The sequence below is a fragment of the Cydia amplana genome, chromosome 1, assembly GCF_948474715.1.
Source record: "Cydia amplana chromosome 1, ilCydAmpl1.1, whole genome shotgun sequence".
Lineage (NCBI taxonomy): Eukaryota > Metazoa > Arthropoda > Insecta > Lepidoptera > Tortricidae > Cydia > Cydia amplana.
The window spans coordinates 18,158,306-18,176,625 of NC_086069.1; the positions used below are offsets into that span (position 1 = coordinate 18,158,306).

General features: G+C 34.9%; 2 protein-coding genes and 1 long non-coding RNA gene across 4 annotated transcripts in view; all 3 read left to right on the forward strand.

Annotated features, from left to right (window-relative positions):
* The window catches only part of LOC134649539 (uncharacterized), a 405,305-nt gene that overhangs the window by 160,466 nt on the left and 226,519 nt on the right, over window positions 1-18,320 (forward strand). The window lies entirely within an intron of this gene.
* Window positions 1,682-3,448, forward strand: LOC134654094 (sodium-independent sulfate anion transporter-like). Its single transcript, XM_063509522.1, has one exon. The coding sequence runs from the start codon at window positions 1,682-1,684 to the stop codon at window positions 3,446-3,448; it is 1,767 nt and encodes a 588-aa protein (XP_063365592.1).
* LOC134653591 (sodium-independent sulfate anion transporter-like) lies at window positions 14,841-16,660 on the forward strand. Its single transcript, XM_063508991.1, has one exon. The coding sequence runs from the start codon at window positions 14,885-14,887 to the stop codon at window positions 16,652-16,654; it is 1,770 nt and encodes a 589-aa protein (XP_063365061.1). The 5' UTR covers window positions 14,841-14,884; the 3' UTR covers window positions 16,655-16,660.

Below are 18,320 nucleotides of genomic sequence, written 5' to 3' on the forward strand. Positions count from 1 at the left end.
ATTATTTCAACGGCCCCATGCATCAACGTGTACTTAGGACCCGTTTTATTTCTTTGTTTTCATTACATGTAGCGCTTTGTCTTCGAATCGCTTTAGGCTCAGCATACAATAAACGATTAATGAATAACAAAAATTATAATAATAAGTACCTATAGCAATATTTGTATAGCCTTATGTTATTTATCCTTCAATGAATTTTCTGTTATAACACACCTAAATTGTTTTTAATTATCTAGTTTATCGAATGTTTTTTTTCCTTGTAAGAATACGTTTTATCATAAGTACTTTCTAGTCCATGGGAACAATATAAAAAAGTATTTGCAATTCAGATTATAAAGAAGTCAAATATGATATAACAAATGTATCTGGACACTCCCAACCCTCCGAGGACCTTCTCCGAGTGTCCGCAAAAATCCGACAAATTGATGCTCATCTAAATAACCGCCAAGATTCGTGACCACTCATGCACGGGCATCGTATATTTAAATTTAGTCCGGTCCTACGCGATGTTTCAATTGTCACTTTCTGTACCTTCGTAATCCAGTTATTGGATTGGGGTGCCGTTACATCCATTTTTACTTATTTTTAGAGCACAGTCTTGGTATATTTATTAAAGGGTTTTACATTTTCCATTTTTTACATCCAGGCGTTGATAAACTTAGAAGGAACGAATATATTATAATAACATAATGTTTTTAGAATATAATATTTTTTTGTATCTCAAGACCTTCACTGCAACAGTACCTTAGAGAAATGCTAAAGCTCTGCGACGAAACTTTTTCTCAGATCAAAAACAAAAGCCATCAACGCCACGTGTGCGTCATTGCCACCTAAGTGTACACGGCATCGGGATCCAGGTCACGTCTGCCAGGATCCTCGGCTGATGACTAATGACGGGCTCACATGCCCTCAGCCACACCTCATGAACTCCCTTTATATTCAAATCATACGGCTTCCGGACCCTGATTGATGCTGTTTTCTTTACATACATTTGTTAGCATCTGAAGACTGTATTTATGTTAATAATTCTACATCTGTATTAAGAATGAAATCCAAGCTATTTAATAATAAAAACTTTATCCTAGTTTAATCGAGTCTTGCTATAAATAATTTTGGTCACAAGTTCGGTTCAAAGTATAACAATAACGAAGCTAGCTTGATTGAATTAAGTGAATCGGTTCGCTTTACACAAATATTTGCCGCACTCTCATTTGTAAGATGTCTGGCTGCCGCTGCCTTAGACGAATTAATAACGAGATAAAGAAGCTCGTTTGGTTAATTCATTAATTTACTTCATTATGGTTACCTCAGAGGTGATTTATTAACACTTTTTAACGAAAACTTTTGTAATTTAGGTGACACGCTAAAAAGTTTTCGTCAGTCCAACGTAGTGTCAGTTTTTTGTGACATTAAAATGTTCATATCATCCGTCCATCCATCAATATCCCTAATATTTTCGATAAAGTCCATTCAAGTCTATTCACACCGTTGTACAGAAATCACATCATCACAAAATAAAATCATATGGCAGGAAAATCCCACATAAATTTATAGATTGCGATCTGTCGTTGCCGGCCGTTTCTCAAGTGTATTCGAGAGATAACGATAAGCGTCGGTGCATGGGTTTTTGCAACATACTTATAGTACATTTGGCAATCTGCTCCAGATCACATTGCTTAAAATGACTATTTTACCGGTTAATTATAGCGAAAATACAAATGGCGTACGAAAACGAAAAAGGTGCGAGAAGGATTTGTGCAGTGCTAAAATTGTGAAAAAGCGACTTCCAATAGTAGAATGGCTGCCGAAATACAATACAACAAAGATCATTCCGGATGTAATCGCTGGGATTACGGTAGCACTAACGGCTATCCCTCAAGGCATTGCTTATGCCGTTATAGCCGGTTTAACCCCTGAATATGGGCTATATGCGAGCCTGACAAGTGGAATCGTGTACCTTATATTTGGAAGCTGCATGAACGTAACTGTTGGACCAACTGCTATTATGGCAGCAATGGTTGCCAAATACGTATACAACTATTCTGCTGATTTTGCGATTTTGGCGGCCTTTATAGCTGGAGTAGTAGAACTGACTATTGGTATACTGAACCTCGGATTCTTAATAGAATTCATTTCGATGCCAGTTATAAGCGGATTCACAACTGCAGCAGCTCTTCAGATAGCTTCAGCACAGTTAAAAGCTTTATTTGGCCTTGATGGACTTTCTGGAGATAACTTCGGAGATTCAGTGTATAACTTTATATTAAATATCAGAACTGTGAAACAATGGAACCCCATACTCGGCTTTTTGTCTATCGGCGTTCTTGTTCTCCTGAAAAGATTTGGTGAAGGATGTGGTCGCAACGGTGGCACTGTGAAACAACTAAAATGGTTAATATCTCTAAGCCGTAATGCTATAGTTGTCATCGTCGGAATGATAATAGCTTACACTTTAAAAGTCATCACTGACACCGAACCGTTAATTTTGATTGGTGAAATTGGAAAAGGCATTCCTAAAGTTACACTTCCGCCGTTTACTACTACAGTTGTTAATGAAACTTACTCATTTGTAGACATGTTACAAGTATATGGACCCCAATCAATAATTATCCCTTTGGTTGCTATTATAGAAACAATAGCAATATCTAAGGCATTTGCAGGAGGGAAACCTGTTGACGCCACACAAGAAATGATAGCTGTTGGAGTTTGTAACATTATTGGATCATTAGTAGGAAGTATGCCAATAACGGGGTCATTTACGCGAACGGCATTGAACCATGCTTCTGGCGTGCAAACCCCTGCAGGAGGCATTGCTACATGCCTAATCATCCTTCTTGCACTCAGTTTACTAACATCGACATTTTACTTTATACCTAAAGCTTCTTTGGCCGCTTTAATTATGACTGCTATGTTCTCGATGATTGATTTCGCAATATTTGGCAGACTGTGGAGGAATAATAAACTAGAATTATTTTACTTACTTGTCACAATGGTAGTTGCGATGTTTTTTGGATTGGAATACGGTATAGTGATTGGAATTATTGTAGAAGCAGCCACATTGCTTTACTTAACAGCGAGACCAATAATTGATATAAACACAATCAGTATTGACAAAGGACAAATTGTTAGAATACCCTTGAATGGCAGACTGTCTTATTGTGCTGCAGAACATGTTCGAAGAAAAGTTCAAAAAGCTGCACAGAGCTATAATGCTTCCAATAACGTTATAGTCGTAGACGGAAGTAACTTAAGGAAAATGGATTCAACCGTAGCTTCAAATCTGATGATACTTGCTCAAGACTTAGACAAAACCTCTCAAAAAATAGTTTTTCTGAATTTTTCTAATGAAATAGTAAAGCTGTGTCTTGATATAAATCAAAAACATATTCATAAATTTATATTGTCATCCAATGTGGAGACTGTATACAACGATGTACTTATGCCATAATTCTTAGGTAACTGTTAACGATCTCAATTGTAAACATTGTTTATATGATTAAACTTTTTTATGTGCATACGTATCTTTAATTTATTGTATATTTCCTTGTTGATAGATCCCTTCTATTCCGATAAAAAATTAATTGTTTAAAATTCGAATAGAAATTGTAAAGTTACCTTGCAGACCTCGCATCTAAATATTTGGTCATGATATTTTGAGTTTTATTCACCAGTACTAGAGTTCACTTTTATTAGCGATTTCATCAAGATGTAGCTCTATTCTATATTGAATTATATAGTTGAGTGATATAAAGTTAGAATGTAACTGTGAGATCCTCGTATTTCAGCCCGTACAAGATTAGAACCTTTTTCATGTAATGTCATTGAGTTTTTCTTTATTGATTTAAATGCCATCTAAATGAGTGGCCATCTAAACCTTTACGGTCATGTGATCGCCTTACGGTCACGTGATCGCCTTACGCTGTCTCGAGTTTATAATTTTTTTCCCACCTCAAAAAGTACCCAGCGCCGCTAAAGAAGTTTTCACTTTAAAAATATGCGATGTTTCTTATTTTCCAGAATAAACGAGATATATGTTTGTAAAATTAATAATCCCTCGATCATATAGGTGTCCTAGTACGTTCACGAATATCTTGTAAGGTGCAGCGGGGCAATTTCGACTGGTAAATATAAAGTACAAATGTGACTACCGAAAACTACTAACTACAGTACTTTTACTAACAATTGATTGCCTTCATACTGTAGATCATAGTTATCTGGGTTCTGTTTTAATAAGACTCACATCCAAAAATGTTGAGTCTGTATACTTTAAAATGAGCATTTTATATAAAATAGCAATTGCAACTATTGATAATAAGTTTCGTCACAGTGAACTTGCACTGCTAAACCTGAGCTCATGTGATTAGTCATAGCGTAAGGGATCTAAATTGAACCCGTTTATTTATGTATAGCTACGTTTAATATGGCAAAAAAAAACTTTTCCGATTTTAGGGGGGTAATTTCAACAGGTCTTCATAGTAAATAGAGATGGGACTAGTGTCTATTAAAAATCAATCGATAATTTGTCTACAGGTTAACACATTTCTTGCGATTAAAAAAATCTATATTACTATTACCACAGTGTAATTTAGTGTAAAATTATAATAAAATAAAAATATAGTCCTTTACAGAGTCAGTATTTTTAAATGAGGTATTTACATCGATAAAAACCTCGAACCTTGTACATCACTAGTGTTTTTTCAATTTGATATAAAATAGAGGGGTAATTTCAGTTACCAAACAGTCGAAATTAGCCGACATCTCAATTTTAGAAGGGTAATTTAAACTAAGTATCGCCAAAATAACATTAAGTACACAACATTAGATTAAGTGGCATATTAACATAGATAGGCTATAAATAAGCGACTCACCTTTGAAAAACTTATAAAAACACATTAGAAACCCCTATTTTTATAGAATATTTGGTCTATATATAATAGTCAACTGGCACGTCACACAAGGAATTTTGTCGAAAACAAAATAGCCGCATAGATCACAGAGTATTTGGTCTATCAAAACCATCTACGATGAAATTATGAGCAAGCTTTTCCGCTATTTGGACATATATGACACCATAGTAATTAATAATGTAAAATATGGAAGATATTTCAATTAGTTGAAATTTCCCGCAGTCAGGATTGCCCCGCTGCACCTTACAACGTAGAATTAATATCTTATTTCTAGAGAGTAGAGTCAAAACAATTACCTACTATATGGTAGTATTTTGCGTTTACTGTTATAAGCTTCGTTGTTCAAGAAATTATTACAGATTAATGTACCGCAGTATCTTTTATGTGATTCATTCCAAATACCCGTTCACAACATATTCACAGCAGTTTTGATAAGATACCAACAGATAAAGATAAGGTTTGACATTTTAATGTGATGTTTCAGTGAGTTAAACATGTCATCTCGAATCGAACTATCATCCATAATCATGATACAAATATCAGCATAGTGATATCTTGTAGATAGTGTTTATTTTAAAAAATCTTCTAAAACTTTTGCGCTGTAAATTATCGTAGTAATTTCCAAACTGTTAATAGATCTATACAAATTTTGTCAACGTATGCGAGGGGGACAATTGTTTGGTTACCAAAGAAAGGGGTAAATCAGAAAGTTTCTTCGAAGAAAAATTTGCCAATTTAAAGCAGCAATAAGAAAGCCGGGAAGTTTCCGAAGATTTTTCACTTTCAACGCTAATTGCTACCAAAAGTAAAATAAATCTTTGCTACTTTGCTTTTCTTGAGGCTTGTTTTAGAAGAGCCTTTAGCTAATCAATTAATTAAATTGTTGATATTGCTGGAGCGGAAACCGTGCCCCCAATTTTTTTAACAAAATACAATGCTGTTGCCAAGTTGCTTTACCTACCTAGTCAGTCGTATGCCGATTTATGAAATAAAGGGTGATTGGTTTTGTGATACACATTGTACCATAGTATCACCGTAACCAAAGTTTCTAAATAAAAAAGCAAACAAAACATTTTTGGCGCTCCCCATGCTTTACCTTTCCTTTTTGTGCTCATAACATTTTATCATAGGTGTAATAGAAATATCAAACGACAATAAAAAGTTGATGTTTCACGGATACTGTTATTTGTAAAGTTAGTTATTTATGTATATTGCTTGTTATTGATGAATACGTATCATAAAACTGAATTATATTCTATGACGTAGGTACCTAATACAAAGTAGGTATGTTAAGTATTATATCTCTGAAATAATGTAAATTATATGTGTGAAATTCCGTTGTCTTTCACAGATGTTCTAAATTTGTTATTCGACGTTATTATTACAATAATATATATACACAGCTATAAGATATTTTTCTATAAAACAATTTATCTTTTTGCTGATCAGTTATTACCGCACTTTAATAGATGTTCAAAAGGCTTTCTGCAAAGAAAATATTAACTCAGGACTACAGGTAGCCCTAAGCAACACAGTTGGCAAAGATCAACATGTTGCCAACACTTCGTGGACGTTCAATTTAAAAGTTCTTGTTCTTTGTTTTGTCCTGAACAAACTCAATTAAGTGTCCTTTGACTTTGAAATGTTTAATTTTCCGTGTTCACGTATACCTATGTACTCTCATAGGCATTTAGTGTTTTGAGATTGTTTTTTCTTCTTTCTTTTTAGAATATGTCATGTTATAGCAACGCGGCTTGAAGTCGCCACTAATAGTCATTCTGCTGAATTATAGGAGAAAAAATAAGAATTCCAAAATGATTAAAATGCGAATTTACGCAAGTGAATATCGTCTTCAACCTACATATGCGTGGTCTATCAATTAAACAAGGAGCACTGTAATGCGCAAAACACGTTTATCATGTAGCATTAAATAGGATCTCTAGCTAAATTTTAATCAACGACGACAAGTAACGGGCAATCAGAGCAAAGTAGCAGTGGGCCTGAATTAGAATTGAATGTAAATGTGCGGGCTTTATCGGGGATTATAGTGTTCGTGTCTGCAAGTGGGAGATAGTTGCGGGGCGAGCCTGGCCGTCCGTCCGCGGCCGCCTGTATGATGTTCCTATCACCACTTTAAAAAGACCCGCCATGCCTCTCACTTAGCAACTACGCAAGCCCCGATCCTTGTTTCTATAAGAGGCCAATTGTACCTGGTCACCTTGTATAGCCGTGAGGCACCCGTATCCTACACTCCTCTTTAACAAATTTTACTGCAGACTTAATCCGCCCTTTTCGCAACACACGGGCAGCCGAACCCTACATGTCTTGTTCTCCGTTACCGGTTATGAGTTTATTATCCGAAAATAAATGTAGGTTATATGGGGTAGCTTAACTCTATTTAGACAGGGTAAATTAATTTGAGGTAATATGCAAATTGCAAGATCAAACAAACATATAACTACTTATTATATCAATACGATATTAAGTTCAGTCGACGTTTATTTATCATTGAATATACGAGTAAGCAATCAGTGTGCAGTAATAAATTTAAATTGATTTAATTAATACGCATATTGTTCGGATATAAATTCAAACTATCGTTAAGACTCCGGTAGTTAGCGGAGCGGGCTGTCAATCCGGACAAACCGCGCATTACACTAAATGGTTCGGGTAACGGGATACAACCCGGATAACGGATGGGGAGGAAATAGTAACGGTAGTAACCTAGTCACATGCGAGAGGATATTCGGCTACTTATGGACAATAAAGCAATGTTACGGACCCGGGAAATGAGGCTTGTTATTTGATGAACATTCGCATTTGTAATTTAGATTTTCAATACACGCTATTATACAAATCCAACGTTTATTAACATAAGTTTAAACGCGCTCCGTTCCGGTAAAAACATTCATTCGAAAGTCACATTATCGCCGTTTGAGTTCACATTAAATCTTAGAGGCGTCCCATAAATAACGTAAACTTTTATCCTACTCGAAATAAGCACTCAAAAATGCAAAGAGCAGAACGGCATAGAGCACGTTCAGTAAATTTATTTTGTTTCGCACAATTCAAATAACCATAACTCACCGCGGAACCGGCCTAAGCCTATCTAACGATATAATGAAATGCCATTAAGTTTCGAAGTGAGCCTAAGTTTAGGGAAATACGTATTTACTTTCTTACCTTCGCGATAAAGATGCTACTTTCGATTTATTGATCTTGGTTTATTTAGATAAGCCTGAGAACTCCATCTCGTACATACCTACAATAATATAGTTAGGTAGACTTTACCTTTAAATAGCGATGTTTAAGACATATTTTATCTTTTTGTGAATATCTTATCACTCTAAAGGAGATATTATTTCTGTAAGCCACTTCATAACATTTTGAATAAATAGTTATATAAAAAATACTATGCGCAAAGTTCTACGACTGTTACAAAAACTATTCAAGTGTGAAGCTGAAAGTACAGTTTGAAGCCGGAACTTCAAGCAACGCCGCCATCTTGGTATTCCTGGCGATTATATAATTAGGCTGTTTGTATTCAACGCGCGCGGTCCGTATGAATGCTACCTATTGTCTGACATTGGACCTTAGAAGCTATATCATTTCCTCGCACCTCTTGCACTCCCAATACCGTCGCCTAAGGGTTTGAAAAACGATGCGAAAAAACGTGTTATGAAATTTTAAAATAACTTTTCGTTCGGTCTCTTTTCAGATAGCATTCAAAAACCTTGAGGGTGTTTATTAATGAAGATAAACACAAACCAAAATCTCCATTTTATGATTTACTAGTCCGTCTTAAACAACCCTTGTTTACCGAGGAGCTGTATTTGTTCTCAGACATCACAATTGCTTTATTTAGATACGCTTCCATTGAAAAATGTAGCTCTTCGCGGCTTAATAGATATTTATGCTTGGTCGGATGCAATTTCGTCGAAGGCTTGCTACAGATAATACATTTTATAACGTATCGTTAATAAATTTCATCAAACTGAAGCTGTTTATTTCAGATAAAATTATACGCTCCAATCATCTCTTAATCGATTAATGTACAAGCCGAGTTAAAAGATCTGATAAAAATCCGTATAGATCAAAATCATAAAAAGAAAGAATGCAAACACTGGACGTCCTGACTCTTTAATACAGGGATCGAAAAAGAAGATACCTACTTAAAAATGCAGTGCAAAGATCGTAGTGAAATCGATCGCAGTATTTGAAATAATTGATGAATCTAAAAATGTCAATCGCGATTATTCTCGAGTATTGGTTTTGAATATAGCGAGGGAATTAGAGAGTCTGGGATGGGTCCGTGTGCCGAATCGTCTAGACGCGGCAGGGCGAACATAAATTTTCGTTATGCGACGAATGGCGGCGTATATTTGATTATTTAAAGAACTTAAAATAGTGGGGCCGTTTGTCATCTAAGCATACATGAGAACTGAAAATATGATAAGCTTCAATTTACTTTTATAACATTTGACAATCATTAATTAAACTGTTTACATTTAGTGGCTAATTTAAATAATTATGTATGTTTACAATCGTCAAATCAATATAAGATATGACAGTTAGGTATATTTTTTTAAAAAGCTCAGACTAAAAACCATAGCCATACTCGACAAATTTAATCACTGAATAGCTAATGTCCACTGGAAATGTGAAGAAACAAAACCGAAACAACGCAAATTAAAATTCGTGCGCAAAAGAAGCAGTCACAACAAGGCCGGGGCAGGTTATGACAAATATGTGAGCTGATGGCGTTAATGAAAATGAACCTTTCTGTAAAAAATGTTGCAAATTCCTGGAGCTTGTCGTGTATTCGTGTACGCAGACTGAAAGGTTTTGATCATGGGAAATATATCTATCTGTCATCTGAAATATCTAGTTATTGTAAAATTTTGCAACCATATTTTTTTCCAACATGAGATCATGTCACACTGTAGTTCAAATAAACATTAGATTACAAATTACGGTTGCAAGTAGCATTGATGCGCGAAAAATCAATGTCTAAGATATATTTTTTATCTACACACATGTCATTAGTGCTCTATAATGCGTTCAGAAACCGTAGGAAATGACAAGCTTTATTACAACCAATTTTACTATGAGAATTTTCTTGTCTGTGGTAGTAGGAAAATTTGTACTTTAATGTACGAGTACATAGGTAACGTTATAGATTTTTGTAAGGTTATGAGTTTAAATTTGGAACAGCAGTCAAAACTCAAGTGGGTCTCTATTCTAGTATCCATAGATATTACAACAGTTATCGATACGAAACGTCAATTTAGTATGTTTTTTTAATATAAACCGCACGATATTTGATCTCGAGTGACATGAGAATAGGGACTTCATTCTTTTGTCTAGGAATTAAAAAAAACTACGGATGTGTGACATGCGTGAAAAAAGTTTTCATTCACCACCATTTGACGTACGGTTTATCTTTTAGTTAGTTTTAAGTATGTGTTTAGATAAAGTAGTGTATGTAACTGTACATAATTAGGCATTAAAATACTCGTGTGATCCTTTTAAGAAACTCACTAACGTTCGTTTCTTAAACTCACACTCGTATTTTAATGCCTCTCATTATGTAGCAGTCACATAAACTACTATTATAATGCAGATGGTGTATAGTTAAAATATTGATTTATTTACCTTCTTCATAGCCAGTGACGGGGACACAACTGATCTAGAGGTTTACGATTCCGCTCGAGACAATGCGAACCAACCGCAATTGCTACGAAAATCATACCTACAAAGGCTACAAACAACTACAAGTGGCGGTCGCCCACGAGCGTAAACAGTATTGCTACCCTAATTATAATGGTACCTTTTTTTTATTTAAGGTCGCTCAAACAGCTCATCATTTTATAAACCTATAAAAATAAAATAAAGGAATAACACTGTATTACTACTAACGCCATCTGTTAGAAAAATAATGAATTAAGAGCCCGTTGTCGATTTTAGAGCCAAAATGTAAAATTGATAGATTTAGTCGTTGAAATTGTACTCCTTTTGTTACGTAATATCTAAATAACAAGTATGTATTGGTTTATATCAGCACGTTTTCTCATCTTGCCTTTTAATAACGAGGTCCCGAAAACCACCACCAGCGTCACCAGCAATATATGATGAGAAGGGGCAGTTTTTAAAAATTCATCAAAATATTATAGTGGTAAATTAAAGGGATGTTTACAAAAACAACATAACTGCTTAGAGCAGTTGACACTTTTTTAAGAACATTGTTAATCGTTTCAGGTGTCAACCAGTGTAGTCAGTTATGTTGTTTTTGTAAACATCCCTTCAATTATAAAAAATGATGTATAAAAACAGTTTCAGACAAAGTATCAAAATTACGTTGAAATTAAGTCGATTTTTACGAAAAATGTTCACTTTTTTTGAAGTAATTTCTGTTGAAAATTGATTTCGTCTAACTTTCATTTACTCTTGTTCAATATCATCAGGGGTCGGACAAAAAGTGCGGATGACGTCAAACCACTTATAGGATGATTTCAAATAGTATTTTTGATTTTCATAAACAATTATCACTTATCATTTATCAACCTCTTTATTAAACGATATCGCCACTTGAAATGAGTAAGTACGTTTTTGACTGACACATTGTCAATCAGATGAACAATAAATTGACTTCGTTATTGTTTAGCTATTGTATCTTCACGATTATATTTAGCTAAAATTTATATTTACTAATGTATAAGAAAACGCTCTAAAATGTCATCTTTACTCGAATATTGTGGCAAGTTTCGTGAAATTTATTTTATTCACTACATCACCCTACCACCTGTATTATTAATTCCATGGATTTATTTACGATTATTTTGTTACTTCATTAATACTACTTTGTTACTACATGTCACACGGAAGTTTAAATACAAACTCAAACATCATCCTGTGTGCAAGATTACGTCATTTTTACGTCATCCGCACTTTTTGTCCGACCCCTGAATATCATATAACAATTGACATAAATAAAAATTGATTTCGTCTAACTTTCATTTACTCTGGTTCAATATCATATAACGTAAATGTAGTCTATGAAAGTTGGAGTACAGGATATGTGTAATACAAAATTACCATTTTTAGCAGTCCAAACTTTACGAAATTTACAAATAATATCGACTAAATCAGTGCTTTACGCGCGTTTACCTAAACGTCCCTCAGAAAAAAAATCATTACTAAATTAGTGAGTCAGTTTTCAAAAAAAATATCTATACAAATGCAAGATAAGAAGACGTACTAATAAATACCATGTTATTTCTATAACGTAACAAAAGGTGGACAATTTCATCGACTAAATCTATCAATTTTACATTTTTGCGACTAAAATCGATACCGGCCTCTTAACATTCGTGCTAATGTTAATTATTTATTTTTCTAACAGATGGCGTTAGTAGTAAAAAAAATTGGATATTCTTACACAAATTGACTAAGCCCCACAGTAAGCTCAAGAAGGCTTGTGTTGTGGGTACTCAGACAACGAATTTTCAATTTCTATATTGTCGATGGCACTTACGCCATCAACAACGATGAAAACAAAAGTGGGTTAAAATTTTGGATTCTGATTTCTGATCCACCTCGCTTCGCCCGGTTTGATTCCCAATATAGCATTTAAGTTTATTTTCTGTGAATACTGGAACATTCATCTTGCTGTATATTTACTGCGGAGGTCAATTTACTCGCCTGTTCTGTGACGCTGATGAACAGGGGTCGGACAAAAAGTGCGGATGACGTAAAAATGACGTAATCTTGCACACAGGATGATGTTTGAGTTTGTATTTAAACTTCCGTGTGACATGTAGTAACAAAGTAGTATTAATGAAGTAACAAAATAATCGTAAATAAATCCATGGAATTAATAATACAGGTGGTAGGGTGATGTAGTGAATAAAATAAATTTCACGAAACTTGCCACAATATTCGAGTAAAGATGACATTTTAGAGCGTTTTCTTATACATTAGTAAATATAAATTTTAGCTAAATATAATCGTGAAGATACAATAGCTAAACAATAACGAAGTCAATTTAATGTTCATCTGATTGACAATGTGTCAGTCAAAAACGTACTTACTCATTTCAAGTGGCGATATCGTTTAATAAAGAGGTTGATAAATGATAAGTGATAATTGTTTATGAAAATCAAAAATACTATTTGAAATCATCCTATAAGTGGTTTGACGTCATCCGCACTTTTTGTCCGACCCCTGCTGATGAATCAGCAAACTTAACTCGGGTATTTTCAGTTTGAGAAACAGTTTTAGTGTTACTTTTGCTTGGAACTGCTAAAATTATAAACAAATTATAGCAACAAAGACACATGCTGTTTTGGTCATCCGACTCATCTTCATGAGCATTTAGGAGAGTAGTACCCAAGATAGAGCTGATGCTGAACCTTGGCTGTACCTAGTGGAACTCAGGTTTGTTGCAACATAGGCACACGCTGTTTTGGTCATCCGACTCGTCTTGATGAGCACTTAGGAGAGTAGTACCCAAGATAGAGCTGATGCTGAACTCTGGTTGTACCTAGCGGAACTCAGGTTTGGTGCAACATAGGCACACGCTGTTTTGGTCATCTGACACGTCTTAATGAGCATTTTTGGAAGAGCATTACCCAAGACAGCTGATGCTGAACCCTGGTAGTACCTGTTGGAACTCAGGTTTGGTGCAATATAGGCAAACGCTGTTTTGGTCATCCGACGCTGATGAACTGATTGTGTTAGCAAACTTAAATCGGGTATTTTTAGTTTGAGAAACAGTTTTTGTGTTACATTTGCTTGGAACTGCTAAAATTATAGCAACAAAGGCACATGCTGTTTTGGTCATCCGACTCATCTTGTTGAGCACTTGGGGGATAGCCAAGATAGATCTGTAGCTAAACCCTGGCAGTATTTTGTGAAACTCAGGTTTGTTGCAGCATAGGCACACGCTGTTTTGGTCATGTCTCGTCGTGTCAAACTGCTGTCAAGAAAAATTTCATATCTTGCAGCAAATGGGCCGCTGCCGATCAAGACTCGAGTGACGATAACGACGATGTGGCTATCACTTCTCGAGTTAACTACGGATTTGTCGTGTAATAATTTTCTTGTACTTTGAACATTAATATATCCTGCTTATTAATCGAAAAATGAAATATGTAGTATACTTATACGCCACGGCGACAATTATTGAAACTTCGATACGCGTGTGGAAATTTTGCAATTTGTTTGTTCACAGGCGTTATGTCCAGGATACTTGTGTTAATCTAAAAATAAAATAATTATCATTCAACGTTGTAGTTTTATTATGTAACCTTTTCCTTATCGCGATTTTGTCGTCGCTCAGCGACAATATTTTTTCGAATTCCGTAGATTCATTTCCAATCTGCTCGATAGTCGTGTGAGGCACGAAATCTGTGAATTTTTTTAAATAAATTGTTATACAAAATCAAGAATTTACAATAGAAAGAACACATTTAGTAATAAAGGTAAAGTACAGGAGTCAATTGTTAAAATAAATGTCTTAAACAGAAAAGTCACGTACTAAGGTACAAGCGCCAGTATGACAAGACTTGCGTACACGCCTGCCGCGGCTTGATTGGCGTATTTTTTTTTCGGACTACCACTCAAACTAACGTAAAAGTACCCGATACTCAAGGAACAAACGCTTGTGGAAGGAACCTACCTCTGAACTAGTTCAGGCATCGAAAACATATATACATAATTAGTTTAATAGGTCGGCAATACCTGCAGATTTTTGGTGAAGCGTTGACAGCTGCGATTACCTTAAATGAATTAGGGACTTTCTTGTAATTTTTGAAGTGTATTGGCGATAGTCAAGCGACGCTTATCGTTATCTAATTATCATGAGATATCCGAAAGCCGAATATCACCGAAGCGTCGGTGCATGGGTATATAGTACATTTTGCAGTTTTGCAATATATAGTACATTTGGCAATCTGCTCCAGATCACATTGCTTAAAATGACTATTTTACCAGTTAATCATAGCGAAAATACAAATGGCGTACGAAAACGAATAAGGTGCAAGAAGAATTTGTGTAATGCTGAAACTGTGAAGAAGCGACTTCCAATAGTAGAATGGCTGCCGAAATACAATACAACAAAGGTCATTCCGGACATAATCGCTGGGATTACGGTAGCACTTACAGCTATCCCTCAAGGCATTGCTTATGCCGTTATAGCTGGTTTATCCCCTGAATATGGGCTATATGCGAGCCTGACAACTGGAATCGTGTACCTTATATTTGGAAGCTGCATGAACGTAACTATTGGACCAACTGCTATTATGGCAGCAATGGTTGCCAGATACGTATACAACTATTCTGCTGATTTTGCGGTTTTAATGGCCTTTATAGCTGGAGTAGTAGAACTGACTATTGGTATACTGCACCTCGGATTCTTAATAGAATTCATTTCGATGCCAGTTATAAGCGGATTCACAACTGCAGCAGCTCTTCAGATAGCTTCAGCACAGTTAAAAGCTTTATTTGGCCTTGATGGACCTTCTGGTGATAACTTCGGACATTCAGTGTATAACTTTATATTAAATATCAGAACTATGAAACTATGGGACCCTATACTCGGCTTCTCGTCTATTGGCGTTCTTGTTCTTCTGAAAAGATTTGGTGAAGGATGTGGTCGCAACGATGCCACTGTGAAAAAACTAAAATGGTTAATTTCTCTAAGCCGTAATGCTATAGTTGTCACCGTCGGAATGATAATAGCTTACACTCTAAAAGTCGTTACTGACACCGAGCCGTTAATTTTGATTGGTGAAATTGGAAAAGGCATTCCTAAATTTACACTTCCGCCGTTTAGTACTACAGTTGGTAATGAAACTTACTCATTTGTAGACATGTTAAAAGTATATGGACTCCAATCAATCGTTATCCCTTTGGTTGCTATTCTACAAACAGTAGCAATATCTAAGGCATTTGCAGGAGGGAAACCTGTTGACGCTACACAAGAAATTATAGCTGTTGGCCTTTGTAACATTATTGGATCATTTGTAGGAAGTATGCCAGTAACAGGGTCATTTACACGAACGGCATTGAACCATGCTTCTGGCGTACAAACCCCTGCAGGAGGCATTGTTACATGTCTAATAATCCTTCTTGCACTCAGTTTGCTAGCGTCGACATTTTACTTTATACCCAAAGCTTCTTTGGCTGCTTTAATTATGATAGCCATGTTCTCGATGACTGATTTCGCAATATTTGGCAGACTGTGGAGGAATAATAAACTAGAATTGTTTTTCTTACTTGTCACAATGGGAGTTGCGATGTTTTTAGGATTGGAATACGGTATATTGGTTGGTATTATTGTAGAGGCAGCCACTTTGCTTTACTTAACAGCAAGACCAAAAATTGATATAAACACAGTCAGTACTGACAAAGGACAAATTGTTAGAATACCCTTGAATGGTAGACTGTCATATTGCGCTGCGGAACATGTTCGACGAAAAGTTCAAAAAGCTGCACAGAGTTATAATGCTTCCAATAACATTATAGTCGTAGACGGAAGTAACTTGAGGAAAATGGACTCAACCGTAGCTTCAAATCTGATGACAGTTGCTCAAGACTTAGACAAAACGTCTCGAAAAATTGTTTTTTTGAATTTTTCTAATGAAATAGTAAAGCTGTGTCTTGATTTAAATCAAAGTCATATTCATAAATTTATAATATCATCCAATGTGGAGACTGTATACAACGATGTATGCCATAATTCTTAGTTAAGTGTTAACGACATTGTAAACATTGTTTTCATAATTAAACTTATTTATGTACATAGGTATCTTTAATTCCTTATATATTTCCATGTTGATAGAGCCCTTCTATTTGGATAAAAATATTCGAAGTTTCTTATTTTCCAGAATAAACGAGATATACAAAAATACAAAAAATACAAAATTTTTATTTCGTTACCAGGCATATGAAACATATAGGATAAAACAAATCAGATTCACTTAAAATATTACAATTTGCTTAGCAGTAGCCCTCACACTAGGTCATGCCTGTGTCGTGAGGACTCTAGGAAATTCCAGTAGATTTATCAATAAGATGATGCGAAAAAAAATACAGATAAAAAACGAGTTTACAAATATAAATGAGCTAATATAAATTAAACTATTTTTAAAAAAATAACAAACAATCTATATTTATATCTTGTACATTGAAGAGTTTTGATATATGGTTATAAATAAACGGATGGAAGAATTGTGGAATATATGTGGAGGAATATATGTTTGAAAAATAAAATTAATAATCCCTCGATCATATAGACGTCTTAGTACAGTCACGGATATCATGTACAAATTATTACAGGGAACTGTACCGCAGTATATGTTTTATGGGGTTATTCCCACTAGTTACCACCAAGTTGTTACCAGTGGTAACTACTGGGATTTTTTTCTCACCCATCACCACTGGTACCAAAAATAATTCCCAGTAGTTTCCAGTAACTCGGTTTGATCGAAACTACTGAGAATTTTTATTCGCAGTAGTTACCAATGGTAAATGGTAGGATTTTTTTTCCCAGTAGTTACCACCAAAATATTGTTAGAGTTCAATACTAATAAAAACAATATAAATATGTACAGGGTGTTGTACAATAAAAATTCTCAATAGTTTCCACCAAACCGAGTTAGTGGTAACTACTGGGAATTATTTTTCCCAGTTGTTACCAGTGGTAAAATGTGGGAAAAAAATTCGCAGTATAACTACCACTGGTAACAACTTGGTGGTAACTAGTGCGAATAACCTGTATTATGTGATTCATTGCAAGTAGCCGTTCAGACTATTCATTACACTTTTGATAAGATATCAACAGATTAACATAAGGTTTGACATTTTAAGTCGATGTTTCAAGATTATTTAAACATGTTATGCAAGTTAAACATGTTATCTAAAATCATAATATAAATATCAGCATAGTAATATCTTGTATTACTATGCTGATATTTATATGATTTTAGATAACATGTTTAACTAGGGGTATTTAAAAAATCTTGTAAAACTTTTGCGCTGTAAAAATTGTCGTAGCAATTTCCGAATTGTAATTAGATCTATACAAATTTTGTCAACGTGTGCGAGGGGGACAATTGTTTGGTTTCCAAAGAAAGGGGTAAATCAGAAAGTTACTTCGAAGAAAAATTTGCCATTTTAAAGCAGCATTTCCACCAACAAAGTCGTTGTGCCAGAGTACAAAATGGTTAAATCTCTGCTACAATTTCAATTCACATTTCACTACACATATCAATATTTTCAATATTAGAAATAACAAACAAAGAATATTTTACAATAATCATCACATTCGGTGTATAACTTCAATCCCTTTAATCCATTTGACGCTGTTGTTGTAGTTTAGATAAAGGAATATTAAGACTGTCATAATTACTG

Coding starts and splice junctions, on each gene's coding strand:
- LOC134654094 (XM_063509522.1), top strand. CDS start 1,682: ATGACTATTTTACCGGTTAATTATAGCGAAAATACAAATGGCGTACGA.
- LOC134653591 (XM_063508991.1), top strand. CDS start 14,885: ATGACTATTTTACCAGTTAATCATAGCGAAAATACAAATGGCGTACGA.